Raw genomic sequence first — 17,196 nt, 5'->3', positions numbered from 1 at the left:
AATGTAAGATGGATGGTTGTTATATAGATATTTTATTTGACATTGATATATACTTTCTTTGTCAACTTGGATGAAGGAAATTTCTTTAAAAGGTTACATATTTTGCTATTTGGAAAAGATATGGGTTAGCTCAAGCAAATAAGATTTGGAGAAGTATACAAGTTTGTAATTTTGACTAGTAAACAGAATTTAGAGAAAGATTTGGATTTAGATATGACTTCGCATTTGGATTCAAAATAGAGTGTACAAATCTGTAGCATATAGTTTTGCTTGTATGGTTTTTAATTAGGGTTTAGAGGAAATGGTTTTGCTTGCTGGTGTAAAACTGTAAATAAGCCCATTGGCTATAGAACTTCAAGATTAGGTGGCTAAGGCAAGTTTAAATGGGTCTGGACTTTCAGTTATCTAGTTTGAATAGGCTCGTGAGTTTAAATGAACTCAATATTTATATTTATGGTAAATTACATTCTTTGTCCTTTATGTATAACACAAATTATGAAACGTAACCTTTAAAAAACAATTATAGATTATGTCCAAAATCACTATATTATATATTATGTAATAGTTTATATTCTTTTAAGCAAACTGAGTTAATTATATAATAATTATACCAAATACATAAATTGCAAATATATAAATAAATGATAAATTATCAGAAGCCAAGTTTAAATAGTACACATTTAAACGAGTTAGTTCAAACTCAAGCCGCTCGTTTACCTCTTAAATCAAAAGTCAAAAACATTGGCTTACATGTAAAAGACATCATATTCTTGTTTGGCCAACGTTAACTTCAATGCTTAGCTGTCAAATTCTGGTTCGTTTGTCACAAAACACCCTGTCACCTTCCCAAACCCCTAAAGCAAAAAAGCACCCAATCCACTCACTCACCCCATGAAAATCAAAATTTATTCATCACAAAAACTATGCCCATTTCTTCATCATAATTTAAATCAAATAAATTATGCCCATTTCATCCTGAATCCTCAATCTGCAAATGGTTTCTCTTCAACAATCCGACTCTTCTAGTCCGGGTCGGTTTCAAATAACCCGACCCTACTACACTCCTCCTCCATCCTCAGCTGCTTCTTCTCCATCCAGCTTCCAGAAACATCTTGGCCGTTCAATGCGTACCGTCCGTTCCAGTTTCTCACACTCAGGATACACAAACAACACCTGTTCCTCCTTCTCCGCCTCTGCAGAACAGGAACAAACCCTCCCACCCTCTGTCGAATTAGAAAACGTCACTGATTCCTTCATAGACACGCATTTGCAACAGCTTGCCACGGCTAAGTTATCCAACTCATCCTCTTCTGTGACGTCATCAGATGGATATTACGGACTCTCGCAAGTGTTCAGTGATTTCTCCGCCTGTAGCAGTGACATATCTGGAGAGCTACAGCGTCTGGCTTCAACATCAGAGGAGGTGAAGAAATTGACTGAAACTGATCGAAAGAATTTACAGGAGCCGGAGCCCTGCTTAGGGTTTCTCCAACGTGATAATTTCTCTACTGAGATCATTGAAAACATTTCACCTGAAGATTTACAACCCACGGTTAAGATCTGTGTGGATAGTCTCAGTTCGAGTTCGGTTGCTGTCAAGAGATCGGCAGCTGCCAAAATTCGGTTGCTAGCGAAAAACCGAGCGGATAATCGAGCGTTAATCGGTGAATCGGGTGCTGTACCCGCGTTGATTCCGCTGCTTCGGTGTGTTGATCCTTGCACTCAAGAACACGCTGTCACTGCGTTATTGAATTTATCTTTGTTAGATGATAATAAACCGTTGATTGCTGGTGCTGGTGCAGTGAAATCTTTAATTTATGTGTTGAAAACTGGCACAGAGGTGTCGAAACAGAATGCAGCATGTGCGTTATTGAGTTTAGCAATGGTTGATGAGAATAGAGTGTCGATTGGAGCATGTGGTGCGATTCCGCCTTTAGTTTCGCTGTTAATTAACGGTTCAAACAGAGGGAAGAAAGACGCGTTAACGACTTTGTATAAACTGTGTTCCATGAAGGCGAATAAGAAAAGAGCGGTAAATGCGGGAGTGGTTAAGCCGTTGGTGGAGTTGGTGGTGGCTGCTGGAGAGGCGGGGAAGGAGCAGGGGATGGCGGAGAAGGCGATGGTGGTGTTGAGTAGCTTGGCGGCGGTCGAGGAAGGGCGAACGGCGATAGTGGAAGAAGGCGGTGTTCAGGCGCTGGTGGAGGTGGTCGAAGATGGTGCGTCGGTGAAGGGGAAGGAATTCGCGGTGGTGACGTTGTTACAGTTGTGTGAAGGGGTTAATGGGGCCCGAAACCGAGGATTGTTGGTTGGAGAAGGTGTGATTCCGCCGTTGGTTGCTCTTTCGCAGACGGGAAGTGTTAAAGCCAAGCATAAGGTATTATTAGGGATAAGCGTTTTTACTGCGTAGCGAGTACCGGTACAAAACCAATACTGATTGAACACTATCGGTACATTACTCGGTATTCGTTTACACTTGAGTTACCGTTCGGTGTTTATTGTACCGATACCATATCGATTTCATCGCTACAAATTTATATTTGAAACATCAATTTTGGGATTTTCGGGATAAATTGTTTAATTATCAATGAATTAGAATAATCGTTGATTTCCCGAATTTGAGAATTTAAATTTAATTTAATTTAGTGTTTGTTCATATGTTTCTTGCATTGTGCATTGTTGAATGAGTTAAAATTTGACATTTTTGCAGGCTGAAACACTACTTGGGTATCTGAGAGAAGCAAGGCAAGAGGGTTGTAGTTCAAGTCCAAAGTGAGGTATTAATTTTTTAGATGATATCAGAAGCATAATAATATATGTTTGCTAGAGTGTTGATTGTATATACAAATATTATTTATTATTCTTTTTATGGGTTTCTACGAAGATTTGTTATTTTGTTATATAAAGAAATACAACTTGGCTCGTTGTAAATTTAAGATTAGTAACAAGAAGCTGACCTTGAGTTTTCTTTTGTTTTGTTTTGTTTATGGTCATTGGTAAAACCAAAGTGCTTGTTGCTTGTTTGCCTCTTATGCTGACAACTTGATTTTATATGTTTGTATGAATACAATATGTGTGTAAATTTTGTATGTTGATTAATGGTTGCTTGTATTCAATGATAGATAATGTAGGGGTTGGTTCCGATATAAATATATTTATCCTACAAACCGTAAGAACAAATCCTAGCACTTTAAAAAAGTTAAATTAGCACATACCAAAACAATACATACATAAAAGTAGCACATTTGAATTATATTAGCACACGGAAATTAATCAAGATAATTGATTTTAGCACATATTTGAATGATATCAGCACTTTTTTTAATCAGCACATTGAAAACAAAATAAAGATCCAAATAAAAAATTAATTGTTTGTTAGCATATTTATAGGGAATTCAATATAATTGATATTATTTTATCATTTCTTTATAATTGGTTGGATGACACGTGACACTTTTTAAATGGTTCTTACAGTTTGTATGCGAAATGTGATTTGTATTTGATCCTCCTCCAGATAGTGTATTCACTAGGGAATACGTTTTTTTGACTTTTTGCAAAATACGAATATGTCGATGCGTAAAAAAAAGTTTTTATCTACTTTTATCCGCACAATGAATAGAACCCTTAAGTTAATTATGAAATGTGCCACCACATAAATAATCTTTGTCAAAGTGATCCTGTGGTTTAAAAGTGGTTCTAATTTTAGTGGTTATCATAAATTCTCTTTAAACACTAGTTTTCTGGTCAAAAACTTGTTTGATAGAAATTGGACCCATGACAACTGTGTGTATTTTGGAGTTGAGAATTTTATTTATTTTTAATTTTTAATTTAAAATGGTAGCTTGGATATTAAATAAAATTTAAAATAGTGATGGATTGTGGGTCCTCCTTGATGTGCATTTCATTGGTGTAAAGTTTTTTAGATTTCTTTCATCTGCAGTGTTTGTTGGTCCCACATTCCTACAAAACCACTGGCATCTTATTGAAGCCACCAACCCCACAAAACCTGTCCCTGTATTTGTGTGTAATGATTCAAGCCGAGATCGGCTTCCTAAAATCTCGAATTGAATCGATCTTAAACAAGCTTAGGCCGGACTCAGTTCTAAATTGAACTTCAAGCCGAACTTCATACATGAAGTTTGATTATGCCGTATGTCTTAACGATAAACAATGCAATTACGAAAATGACAATCGTAGTATTCGATAAACAATACAGTTACGAAAAATGAGAAAATTATAGTATTCAAATGAGTTACATTACATACCGTATAACTAATAAACTAATATATCGGATTTTTAAAAACCATATGCCCTGTGAAAATCAAGGCCTTGTGCGGAAGTCCTTCCCGCACACCATCTAAGCCTTCCATGATCAGTATAACAATAATAAATTAACATATATTCAACAATAAATGCGTCGAGCTAAAGTTTGTGGTATTCCATACGAGTTGAGCTCAGGTTTAATCATAATCGACATCCGGGGTCCTAGATCCGACCATTAAGGGGGTGTTTGGGATTGCGTTTTCAACCTGATTATTTGATTATTGTGTTTTGAAATCGCAAAAATTCTATTTTGAGTGTTTGGTAAAAAATTAATAAAAAGTGATTTATTACGTTTTGTAGAGTTCAAAACGGGATAATCCATAAGTAGGTCACCCCTTGCTGCAGGAAAACGTGATAATCCAAAAACTGATTTTTTACGTTTTCACTTATTTATTTTTTTTAAAATATATATACTTGCCAAACACTCAAATAGTTATTATCTGATTATTGTGATATCAAACAACATAATCAAATCCAAACAATGTTGATTATCTGATTATTGTGATATCAAACAACATAATCAAATCCAAACACTATCTTTTTGCAGCACGTTTTGTTACAGCTAATTATCTGATTCTGATTATTCAAAACGCATAATCTATTTTCAAAACTCAACCCCAAACACCCCCTAAGAATGGGATCTCATGGATTTGTGGATTCATGGTGCTGGTTCACTAGTATGGAAGTGCAGAATTTGTTGATTTGTTTGGGTGACCTCATTAGCTGGCAAGTTGTAGATATGTGATTGTCATGGGCTGTATGTTGATGGGATGGTTTGCTTTATTTATTGCATGCTCTGATATGATTTTCCTATTATTATTTTTTGTTCTGTTTTAATAATTGTGTCCAAGTTTACGGGGGTCTGAATCATCACAGGTTGAAATTACTCGGTTATAATTTTACAACAATAATTAGATTTTGAGAACATGAATAAAGACCTCAAAAAATGCTTAACACGCTTGAATTAACCTACATGTGTTAATTGGGTTTCGGGTTCCTCAGGTTTTTGGACAACAGAAGTTGAACCGAATACCAATCCGAATTTGTTTCGGTTAATCTGTTTTCGGGTGAAATAGTGTCAGGTTTACATGTTTAATTGGTAATCAGGTTGGGCTGTTGGATTCTAAATAGCTTTCAAGCATGGTTTAGTTTTGGGCTGCTAAACATGATACAATAAACCACAAATGTGGAGAAAACCCTCTAATCCGTGTTACCTTCTGTAATGATTCATTAAAAAAAGAAACCGATGACCATACAATAATTTAGAATATTTAATGAGATTTAATAATCTATAATAACTTCTCATATAATAATAAGAATATATTATGCAAATTTCCGGAGGTTACACCCACCTTAGCCAAATAAGCCTCCCAAATGATTTTTCTGTATCTACTTGAAGAAGACACAATGAGCAACCCAAGAATTAATTATTTGCGTTTTTTAAGCACATTGAAATGAAGTGACCCAATTAACACTTTTATCAAGCAAGCAATTATTTTGCCTAAATATTTATATAATATATAAATTAGGTCCCATAACTTTCCGTCCCCCAGAACTTTTAGTCAAGCTCCGCCACTGCTTACATCTATTTGATCATGTTCAACCAACTAAAATTTGATTTGGTCTTCAATAGCTCAGTCTTAACCCAACTTGATCTATTTGTTCACAATCAACTCAAATGGGTTTGGTCAATCAGTTCACCAAATTGTCATTATATAATCTTTTTTTTTAAATCATCGTTCCATCCAAAATTCACACAAACTAACCTTGGTTTTTCATCCAATTCAATTATAAACGGTGATTATAATTACTTTTCATCGCGTGTAATTGACAGTTGTCATTTTACAGAAATTTCACCTAGTTAAAATTACAAAAGAACACTAACACTCATATATATATATATTTTTTTGTTAAGATATATAATCAAAATGGAACTTAACCATCATGATCCAATAATCATATGTGATGGTTTTTAAGCTATTTGATTACGTACATATTGTCACATTATAATTGGGTTCCTAATTTTTTCTAAAATGGAAGAACACTTGTTACTGGCTGTTATGTTTATCCATCGACTTTTGATGCTTACGTAGGATCTGATCGAAACAAATACCTTGTTTCTGATTTGGGATCTAGAATTAGTTTGGGACAAAATCCTTAGTAAAAGTCCTTTGTGTGGTGATCAAGAGTTTTTTCGGGATGTTAGATGAGAGGAAAGTTGCCAATGGCACAAACTCATCAGTTGTTACCTATCCTCACATAACTTTTTGTGATGTTTGTTTTGTTCCTAGTTTATGTTTATTTAACCGGCAAATTTAGATCACGGACCACTTGAGTATCCTCGTACCACCAGCAGAACCACTCGATCATATCCATCTCCACTAGGCATAATGACTATACACCAATTCTGGAGGAAACCCAACAAATATGAGAAACCCCCCCCCCCCCCCCTTTGGGAATCGAACCCAGGACCTATTGGTCCTAAAGTCTTATCTCACCCCGAAGATGCTACTAGGCTATAAAGCCATGGACGTTCCTTGTTTATGTTATAACCACATCTTATCAAACCAACATCCCATCAGTAACTTTACCTCAAAGAGTAAGCTATGACCACAATACCAAGCACTCTAGCTTGTTTTATCAAACAATTAAATAAAATAAAAACAATCAAGAAACTTTTAATACTTTCAAACTATATAAATAAAAGTTCATCCTTATTTGAGATTTTTGTTACTTAAAGTTTACACCAAGTTAATGGATGTTGATGTGAGTGACAAAGGCAAATAAAGCTGGAGTTGTTAAGTTTTCAAGTAGAGGTGGGCAAAAAAAGCCCGGTTAATTAACCGGAACCGGTTAATGGTTAATTTTAACCGTCGGTTAGTAACCGGTTATAAACAAGTAGTATAGGAACCGGTTATAAACATTTAGTATAGGAACCGGTTAATAGTCATTTTTTTTAACTGGGTTTTTAACCGGTAGACCGGTTAACCAAAAAAATCATAAAAAAGCAAAAAACCGGTTATTAACCGAAAATACCCGGTTAAATAACCGAACCGGTTAAGGTAATTAACCGGACTAGTTAAAAATAACCTGTTAAAGTCAAAAGGTCAAATTAGCCGGTATAACCGGTTAACTGAACAGATTATTAATATTAACCGGTTTGTGCATCTCTAGTTAAGTAGTCTTTCGAGCCCAAAGAAGAACATTTTCAAATGGATATTTGTTTTTGAATTGGGCCAAAAACTGAACTCTAACAGCCTATATATATTACGAGCCCAAAGAAGAACGTTTTCAAAAAGATATTTGTTTTTGCATTGCGCCAAAAACTGAACTCTAAAAAGCCTATATATTAAAATTATGTAGACCATATTTGTTTCTCTCTAAAAGCTTCATCATCCAAATCTAAGGGGCGTTTGGTTCGCAGGAATTTAATGGAAATTAAGGGAATTGGAATTTGAATTCCATCTCTTAATATGTTTGATTCACAGAATTTGATGAAATTGGAATCTCAATTCCAATCTTCATGTGTTTGGTTGGCAATGGAATTGGAATTCTAATTAGAGATGAATTCCTTCAAATTCTAATCGCACTATATTACATGTGATGTATCATTCTTTTTCGGTTTGATCAAGTATATAACTTGCCTCGACCGTTTATACTTAGTGTATTTCCCGAGCTCGAGTGTATTAATACACTCCTCCCATACACTTTATATCATTTTCTTCTCTAATGCTTTCAATTGAAACTCATATCATAACTAGTTCTTACCGGAAGTCTTGATCAAGCCTTAAACCTAACACATTTCATCTTTAACCTTTAGCTCTGATTACCAACTTGTAAGACCCATACTTAAAATTAAATAAAATATTCTATAAAAGTTTGCATTATACATATATATAATGCTAATTACAAAACGCAAAACATAATTCGAAGTTATCTATGACTTCATAAGTATTCAAAATAACATTTCTATTGTTTAACAATGTTTAGGTTAACAAAAACGACTAAACAAGCATGGAAACTTCGACTTCATTTGTGTTCGGTTCTTGTACAAGCTTGATCCCATCCATTTGCGTCAAAATATTGACCTAAAGAACATTTATTAAACTTAAATGTTAGAAATAAAGGATTTAAATGAAGTTTGAAAACATATATAACTCCAAGGAAACAAAAATAAAATTTTGAACATCCTCGCCATAAGCTACGGTATGTGTACCGTAGCTTACTGTTCAAATAGAACAAAATGGACACTCAAGCTAGACCGTAGCCTACGATACTGAACCGTAGGTTACGGTTGTAACCTTTTTTATTTTTATACACCACCGTAGCCTACAGTCTGCAACCGTAGGTTACGGTTCAGCCTTGCTGAATTCCATTTTCCAGATTTTGCCCTTGATACGAAAACGACCATATCTTTTAGCCCGTTTATCCGTTTAACCTCACGTTTGTTCCTATGTGATCGTAATTTAATCCTCTACAATTTAGACTCAAAATCCGCCATCTGGATTAGTAAATTTCTTATCATATAAGATTTTGGCTTAAAACTTTAATTACGAAATTATTTGACCCAATTACATTTTTAACAAAAAGCTCACATACACACATCTCAATCACACGGTTGTGATATCTATGATTATTTCCCATTACTCGTGTTACCATCCTTAAGTTTACGCATCCGCTACCCGGTATGCATTTATAAATATTCAATCCGTTCAACCTCTAAATAGTTGAACATAATTAACACAAATTCTATTTGCGAAATTCATCATCTTTTAGTCATAAATCATAATACGAGTATTTTGACTTTTAATCCGTGTTCTCGTTTCTTGGTTTACGCATATATTTGAAATCCTACCCATCAACCGGGTATTAACCAAAGTCACCATTAATGCAACCATTCCGGTATGCATTAAGACTTCATTTTCGACCCGTTTGGTTGACTTAGCGAAATCCATCGCTTTTATTCAACCAAACCTTTATCAATTTATTATTTATCCTACCCATCAATCGGGTATTAACGGAAGCCATTATTAATGCAACCATTCCGGTATGCATTAAGGCTTCATTTTGACCCGTTTGGTTGACTTAGCGAAATCCATCGCTTTTAACAACCAAACTTATCGTTAATCGCATACATCCATTCAGTTCGTTTGTACGGAATCCGCCACTTTAGAACAAACCGAATTTCATGATTATATCTTCATTATTCAACATATATCAATGCAAAATATTAACGAAATTCTACGAAGCATTCAGCCCCATACCTTAAAGCTTTTCCTTTAGTCGTGCGTTCGCCCCGACTTGACTTCCCGAAGCTTCACCCAAGTTGCCTATAATGTGCAAACCAATTATTATTAATACCTCATTGTCTATACTCATGGCATGTACACTTGCTAAGGTTTCAACCATAAGTTCATATCCACGTTATTTGATTAATTATTAGAAATGGATGTTTCATTTAAGCGTTTTATCGAACACCTTGTGTGCATAACTCATAACTAGTTATGTCACTAGAGTTATGTAAATCTCTAACCATATAATCCCTACTAAACAAGTAGACATCTCAATTTCTATTTATTATGAGTTCATACACCCAACATTAACCTCCTAGATTTCATGGGTTCAATCAATTCATTAAACCCCCTTAATCAAATATATATCTATATCATCATAATACTTGTTTCTTGTTCAATTATGTATACTTTCAGCTAAGTTTAAGACCCTTAGGTTCATACAACACCTTCCCTAAGTCACATTAACATCAATTTCACCAAGAACTCGATTTCCCAAGTTCTCTACATAACAATCATCATTCAAAACGAAATTTGTTACATACCTTATGTTAATCTCGTATGGATGATCTATAATCCGCATACATGCAAATATTCTAGCCCTAATTATCTTTCAATTTGATGATTTAGGTTAAGTGAAGGTTTTTCTCCTCCTGGCCCTTTCCCTTGTCGACCTCAACACACAGATGTGTGTGAACTTTTTGTTTCAATGATTTAAAGCCCAAGCTTTTCTTTTTTTGTCAACTTAAACCCTTCATGTTTGGTCTTTTAATTAAAAGGGGCTAGAATCCATTCTTTCATTTTATTTTCATATATATATATATATATATATGTGTGTGTGTGTGTGTGTGTATAATAATATAATATTTTTAGGGTGTTACACAAACCATTGTCACATCTATCCAAACACCCACCACTCAAACCACTTCTCCTATTGTCCAAACATTTGTTGCCACTACAAAAGTGACAACAAAGGGTACAACTACACTGCCACCACCACCAACACACAAGTCCCCTAAGGAGTTCTCATCCATAAAAGAAAACCAATAACACAACTTCCACAACCACCATAAAACACACAAACACCTCAAACCAGAACTAGGAGAACTAAATTCATTATCCAAGATGATGATGATGAAACTTCTGATGCATCACCTATCAAAACCACAACCACCACAACCTCATCCATCACATCTCAACCATCCACTACCACAACCACAACACTCGTCATCATAACTCCACCTACAAAACTACCCCCCCACCATACTTGATCCACTAGAGTTAGAAAATGCATCAAAAGAGATACAATTTTTCTACTCCACAACTGACATCAGCCAACTTACCTTTCCATCCCTCAAAAGATATCAAAAGCCTAAAAATGTACAAGAGTACCTGGAACTGAAGGTCAAACAGACTGAAAAGATAAATGCTTTCAACAGCAATGGAAAACATGATAAGGAGGCACAACAAATCATGTCTGCAAAATTCACAAACGTGAATAAACTTGAAGATTTTGCAAAAGATGTTAGTGAAAAGGCTTCTCAAGGACCAGTAAGCAACCATGACCTCAAAAAGGAGCTAAGGAAGACTATCTGTAGTTCATCATGAAAAATAAGCCTTATAGAGCCTCAAGAGCTAAATTCTCTGGTTGGACTACAGAAGCCTTTCTAGAAGAGATCACAAGGATTGAGATGTTAAAGCCCAATCTAGACATCAAGGCTACTCCTCCCAACGAGGCTGCAAGTAGAAAAACTTGTTGGTCAAAAAGCAGTTGAACTAAAAAAAACGAAGGAAGAGGTAATTGTTGCTGCAAAATTCGGATCCATGGCCAGGTGGGATGAGCCAACAATCGAAGAGAGCTACAAGAAACTTGAAGCATTAAGAGCTATAGATCCCTCAGTCCCCAAAAGGCATAACTATGAAGACTTACCTATCAGCTCACTGGTTGCTCCTCCTGAACTTCCATCTACAAAGCATGTCTCCTCAATGGTTAGAAGCCACCTCAAAAGACAAAGGGAGATATCTGCAGAAGATACGAAAAAGTTTGAACATGATATAAGGAAGGAGGGGTCAAAAATGAACTTATGTGTGGCCATCCTAATGCCAAACCAGACGAGCTGCTTGGGAAAATCATGGGAAAACATATTCCTTCACCTTTTCCAATAAAATCAGTCCCAATAACTCCATCAGCCTCTAAAATTTTAAAACGGTCCTCAGAAAGAGCAAGCCATGAAATTACAATAGTCAAGGAAAACGAAGAAATGAAAAAGTGTAACACCCTGTCTATTTATTTAATGGTTTTCGTATAAATTACGAAAAATAAACATGTAATTATTAATTTATTATAATGGGTAAATTAAAAACTTTTACAATTGAAAGTAATACAATTTAACATGTACGGAATCGTCATTTAAAATGACAACAAAACAACGTGCGGAAGCTTTTATCTTGATCGTGTTCGGTTCTTCGTTGAGCTTGATCACCATCCGGGGTATCCCCAACATCAAAACCAACTTAAATGTTAGTTTTGACAACATTAAAACGGGTATAATCAAGTTCTAGTATCAAACAAATGAAAACAAAATAAAATTTTGGAATATAGGTCTGGCGCGCCACGCGACAGATTCGGTTAATTCTTTTACGGGCCGCGAGCAGCCCCGCGTGTCGCGCCAAGATCAGTGCTCCCCGTCGCGTGCCGCGGGGGAGACCGTTTTCCAGCGGGTTTGTTACTGAAACCTGCATTTTCCAACAAAGCATAACTTTTAAACTACACATCCATTTTACATGATTCTTTTTCCTATGCGCTCGTAAATTAATTCTCCATCACATGGAGTTAAAATCCGACATCCGGAATAATAGAATTCTTATCTTTAAGCACTCGGCTACATTTTCAACTTAATTGACCCGTTAAGGGATTTAAACGTTTTACATTTAACTTCGCTCATTCTTTGCTTGCACCTTAATTCCACACTATGGTTTCTACTTGTTTTCCACCACAACAATATTTGTGGTGGATTTAATGTGATAAGCTACTTGTTCCGTATTCTAATCTATGGTTTAGAAATTTTACAAAAGACTTGTTTCGAGGCTTTTAACCAAAAGACTTGTACCTTAAACTTTTATACTATTAAAAGGCCTACTCGATCTTAAAACTTACCTTTAAACAACCCTTAAGGATCATTTTCCCGGTTTGTCGTTCAAAGGCATTTTGTTCGACTTTAGTCCATTCTTTTACTACGAAGGACTTTTAATAACATGTTTGACCAAAATCGCACTTATAGCTATAATCTTATTTGCACATACCTGGCTTGGGTCAAACTTTTGACCCGTCTAAAATACCTTTCACTATTAACTTACTAATTAATAGCGTCGCGAACCTTATATTACTTTCCTGTAATCACCAAAACTCAACAAGCGATCGTCAGTAATTATCGTCAAATGGTGTTAACACACCATTTGACCCATTTAGTCAAAATGATCATTTATCATCACACGATGGTATTTTGATACCATCTCGCCCCTTGAACTTATCCCGGTTAGCACCATGAGTTCTTATTACTTAAATGACATTTCTTGAATTGTTTGACCCGTATGACTTATACCAAATGGTGTCTTTTACATCTTTTATTCTATCCGTCAACTCGTGTCCGGATTTTTTTTACCACTTTTACCCGTTACGATTCACCCCATAACGTATTGTTCAAAATTCCTTATTTATTAGTCTTCTCCTGACTAATTTACCATTTTACCCCTTTTCACCATAGTTTATGGTTTCTTACCATTTTTACTTATTCCAACTTGCATTGAATCATGTCGGAATATCATATTTCAAATACTTAACATAATTCACAATCATTATTCACAAGTAAGTGTATTGTAATAAAAAAGGGGTGTAAGCTTAACTTACCTTTTATCCGATTTCGCTCTTTCTCCGCGTATTCAAATCGTTTGACCCGCTTCTTTTCCCAAGCCGCCACCTAGCTCGTTAAGCGTCAAACTATCGTCATCATTTACAAGGTGGTTAGATTAGTCATTAACAATCACGACTATTCCACCTTACGTATTTTCTATGTCGAAACTACTATTCGACTTCATCATTGGTTAGTTTAACATATCAAATGTCAACCACTTTTGATCACATGATTTACACAATTAAGTCTAATTCAACATGATGTTTAGAACCCTTATCGCTTCATATTTCACATAATTTGCCATATTATCGAAATGCGTGTTTCATTCAAAATTTCAACATTTGGCTTTCTCTTAGACATTATATCAAACACCTAGTGAGCATACTTTTATAAAATTAACAATCAAACTTTATGGTTACCTATCTTGCCAATTTCAACATCTTTTACTAAATAATCATCAAATTCATGGTTAAATGTCAAGATTAACTTCATAGAGTTCAAATAACACTAGTTTGACAATCATGATTCTAGTGTTCATCATGTTTCAACAAAACCCATTAAACACCCATAATGGATGATCATGAACTTCATAATTTAAACACTAATTCAACAAGTTATTGACTAGGGTTTACTCCTAGACATGTTTTCATTACTAATTTTATCTAAGCATCAATCAATCAAGCTCAGATTTCGATTTCTAACATTCATCAAAATCTCAAGATGTAATCAAAGGACAAAATTTAACATACCTCGTGATCCCTTTACTTAGGTGATCACTAATATAAGCTTGGATTTCGATTTGGGACTGATTTGGCCTTTCAATTTGATCGATTTGAGCAAGTTAGGGTTTGAAGATGAGAGCTCCCTGGCTCTTCTGGAAGTCTCGATCAGAACACACACTTAGGGTGTGTGTTTTGGTGTTAGTGTTTTATTTAATTAAAAACATTTTTCCTTTTTGCCTCTTTTAGTCCCTCTAGTTCCATAGTTCGTAAAAAGGTTATCTATTTCTTGTTTCTTTTATTGTTTTAACAAAACTTAACCAACTAGGTTGATATTCCTAGTTACTTAATGGGTTCGGGGGAGTCATAACCCGTTTTATTTTTAAGTCCCGTTAACTCGGGCCTTTTATATACTTTGTTTTCTCAAAGTATTTAATTTTCTTTTAATTGATACTAGGTTTATTTATTTAAATTCTATTATTTACCGGGTAAATTTTCACTACTAGCGTATTTTACCCGTCGTTAATATTAACGTGGTTTGGTTACCAAACCCGTTTTTGGGGTGTTACAAGTCTACCCCCTTAAATAGGTTTCGTCCCCGAAACCTTATTTATGTAGTTCCTTTAATTTTAGACTAAACGAACTTAGTTTCGTTTCCATTCAAGCATTGCTCGTTTTTAATAATTCCATAACCTTACCAGGAATGTATGGTAATGTCTTTCGGGCTCCAAAGTGGTGTCCGACTCCTTTCTAATGCTCCATTCTTGCATCCTTCTTTTGATTAACATCATTGTCCCTCAAGTCAAGGATCATTATAAGCCACATCGTATGTGCTTTTCATGCGTAAGGCCTCGTAGGCCATTAGTTTCTTCTAATATTTCTCGTTTTTATCACTTTTAATAACAAGTCATCTTTTGGCCACTCGGTTATCTGATGTAGTCAATACATTATCCTATGTTAATCTTATTGAGATAAGCGCTTTATTAAGTTATAATTACTGTTTTGACCTTAAATGGTCTTCCCGGTTAGTCTTACTAGTCACCGGTTACCTTTTATTTCGTCGTTTGGTTATGCTATATTGCCATCATCGGCCTTTTGCGTGTTTATGATTTGATATCTTGTAACTCACGTTAGAACGTGGTTATATTCTATATCACTTTTGTGACCGTGATCTCCTCACGTCATGTTTAAGTTTATGTCGACCCTTCATTATCGAAAATCTTTCTTTCGAGTGTATCGTTTTTTACACCTATCGGTGTTTACATCCTTTAATATTTACCATTTCCAAATTCGTCTCACAATATTCATATATGTTAAAACGTCATTTCTTACTAAAACTGAATTTTAGTTTAATGCTTTATCTTTAACTTACGTCAATTACTCATATCAAGAAAATTGACAATCAGTAATTTATTCTTTTCTGTTCTTGTTTTACACGGGGAATAATAACAAGTTCCCTCGCTTTATACTATTGACCCGTAGGTTCTTTCACTTATCCTCATAGGCTATTTCTTTAAATTTTCACTTTATTCGGTTCGCGCTTACTTACATTACCAAGCGTCATTGTTTATTAAATTCGTTTGACTTGTTCATATGAGAATTCATCACTTATGAATGTCAAACTTCATTCTTTGTTCGACCGGTTCAACTTTAATATATTTGAACGTAATTTATCAAAATTTCTATTTGCAATATCTTATCGTCTTTTAGTCATGACTCGAAACCCGAGTCTTTTGACTTTCCTTCCGCATTCCCGTTTCTCTGTCTACGCATGTGTTTAAATCCTTACCCATCAACCGGGTACCGAAGTCGGTTATCATTGCAACCCTTCCGGTATGCATTAAGACTTCGCTTTGATTTATTTGGTCGTCTTAGAGAAATCCATCGCTTTTATTCAACCATGTCTTTTATTCTTTATGTGTCCATCTTTGACGGCCTTATAGAATCTAAGTGACGATTATCATCGTCATCCTTTCTTTACTATGACCAAAGTTAACAACCTTGATTAACTTTTTCATGTGGGTAATACCTTCGTTTTTATGACTTTGCGGATCATCTATACTTTAGTTTTACTTGCCCTTTTTGTCGACCATGGCTCTTTCGTCCAAAATGACTTATTTTCGCGAATTTTTCTTAGGTCATTCATTTATATCTTCACTTACATTAATCTTTGTCTGTAAAACCCCAAAACCCGAATGTTTATATTCGGTAAATGTTCTGATATGGTATATCATGAAATAAACAACTAGGCTATTTAACCTAGTTAGGAATGTGGTAAAAAGCAATTAAAGGATGATAGTTGTGCCAATATTATTTAGTGGCAAACTTGAGGGACTAAAGTGGGGCAAAGTAAAAGTTGAATTTATTATATGAAAAACACACACAAACACACAAATCGTGTGTGTTCTAGAATGAGCAAGAGCTCCATGAGCTCAAGAAACCCTAACAAGAAGAATCATCAAATTGAACGGTGAATCGAGGTCTAAATTCACGAATAAACACGGATTAATGATCACCTACACGAGGGGATCATAAGGTATGTCTTAAAAGTTAGATTGGTGATCTTTCACGAAGTGGGTTATGATGTAAGTTGCGAATTTGTATGAAATTGAGAACGGGTGTGTGTTAGAATCATCATATAGAACATGGATTATGCATAGTTTAGGTTAATTTGATGTTTAAGGGTGAAACCTGTTTGTTATGGTGAAGATGATGACATGGGTAAATCATCCATGTCTAAATTCTTGCTTATTATTGATGTATTTTGATATATATGATGGATTCTTGTTAGAGGGATTGAAAGAAATGTGATACTAGTAGGTAGATGTTTATGTATGGATGATTCATATTGATTAGAATGAAGAATTTGATGAATTATGTGTGAGATTAGAAGAATATGCATGAATTAGTTGTATACTATACTTAGGAGGTAGTATACACACCAAATGTATGATG

The 17,196-nt window shown here is 35.0% G+C and overlaps 1 protein-coding gene across 1 annotated transcript; it reads left to right on the top strand.

Annotated features, from left to right (window-relative positions):
* The first annotated feature begins 862 nt into the window (after nucleotides 1-862).
* Nucleotides 863-2,965, top strand: LOC110920713 (U-box domain-containing protein 4). The gene is made up of 2 exons (XM_022164909.2): nucleotides 863-2,374; nucleotides 2,708-2,965. Exons 1-2 carry the CDS (start codon nucleotides 995-997, stop codon nucleotides 2,771-2,773), a joined length of 1,446 nt encoding a protein of 481 aa, XP_022020601.1. The 5' UTR covers nucleotides 863-994; the 3' UTR covers nucleotides 2,774-2,965.
* The last annotated feature ends 14,231 nt before the right edge of the window (nucleotides 2,966-17,196 follow it).

The sequence above is a fragment of the Helianthus annuus genome, chromosome 17, assembly GCF_002127325.2.
Source record: "Helianthus annuus cultivar XRQ/B chromosome 17, HanXRQr2.0-SUNRISE, whole genome shotgun sequence".
Lineage (NCBI taxonomy): Eukaryota > Viridiplantae > Streptophyta > Magnoliopsida > Asterales > Asteraceae > Helianthus > Helianthus annuus.
This window is presented reverse-complemented; position numbering and strand designations above follow the sequence as displayed.

What these genes read in the sequence shown, in the direction of transcription:
- LOC110920713 (XM_022164909.2), top strand. Translation starts at nt 995, where the DNA reads ATGGTTTCTCTTCAACAATCCGACTCTTCTAGTCCGGGTCGGTTTCAA. An exon ending in GTGTTAAAGCCAAGCATAAG is followed by an intron (nt 2,375 to 2,707) that starts GTATTATTAGGG and finishes ACATTTTTGCAG; the next exon opens with GCTGAAACACTACTTGGGTA.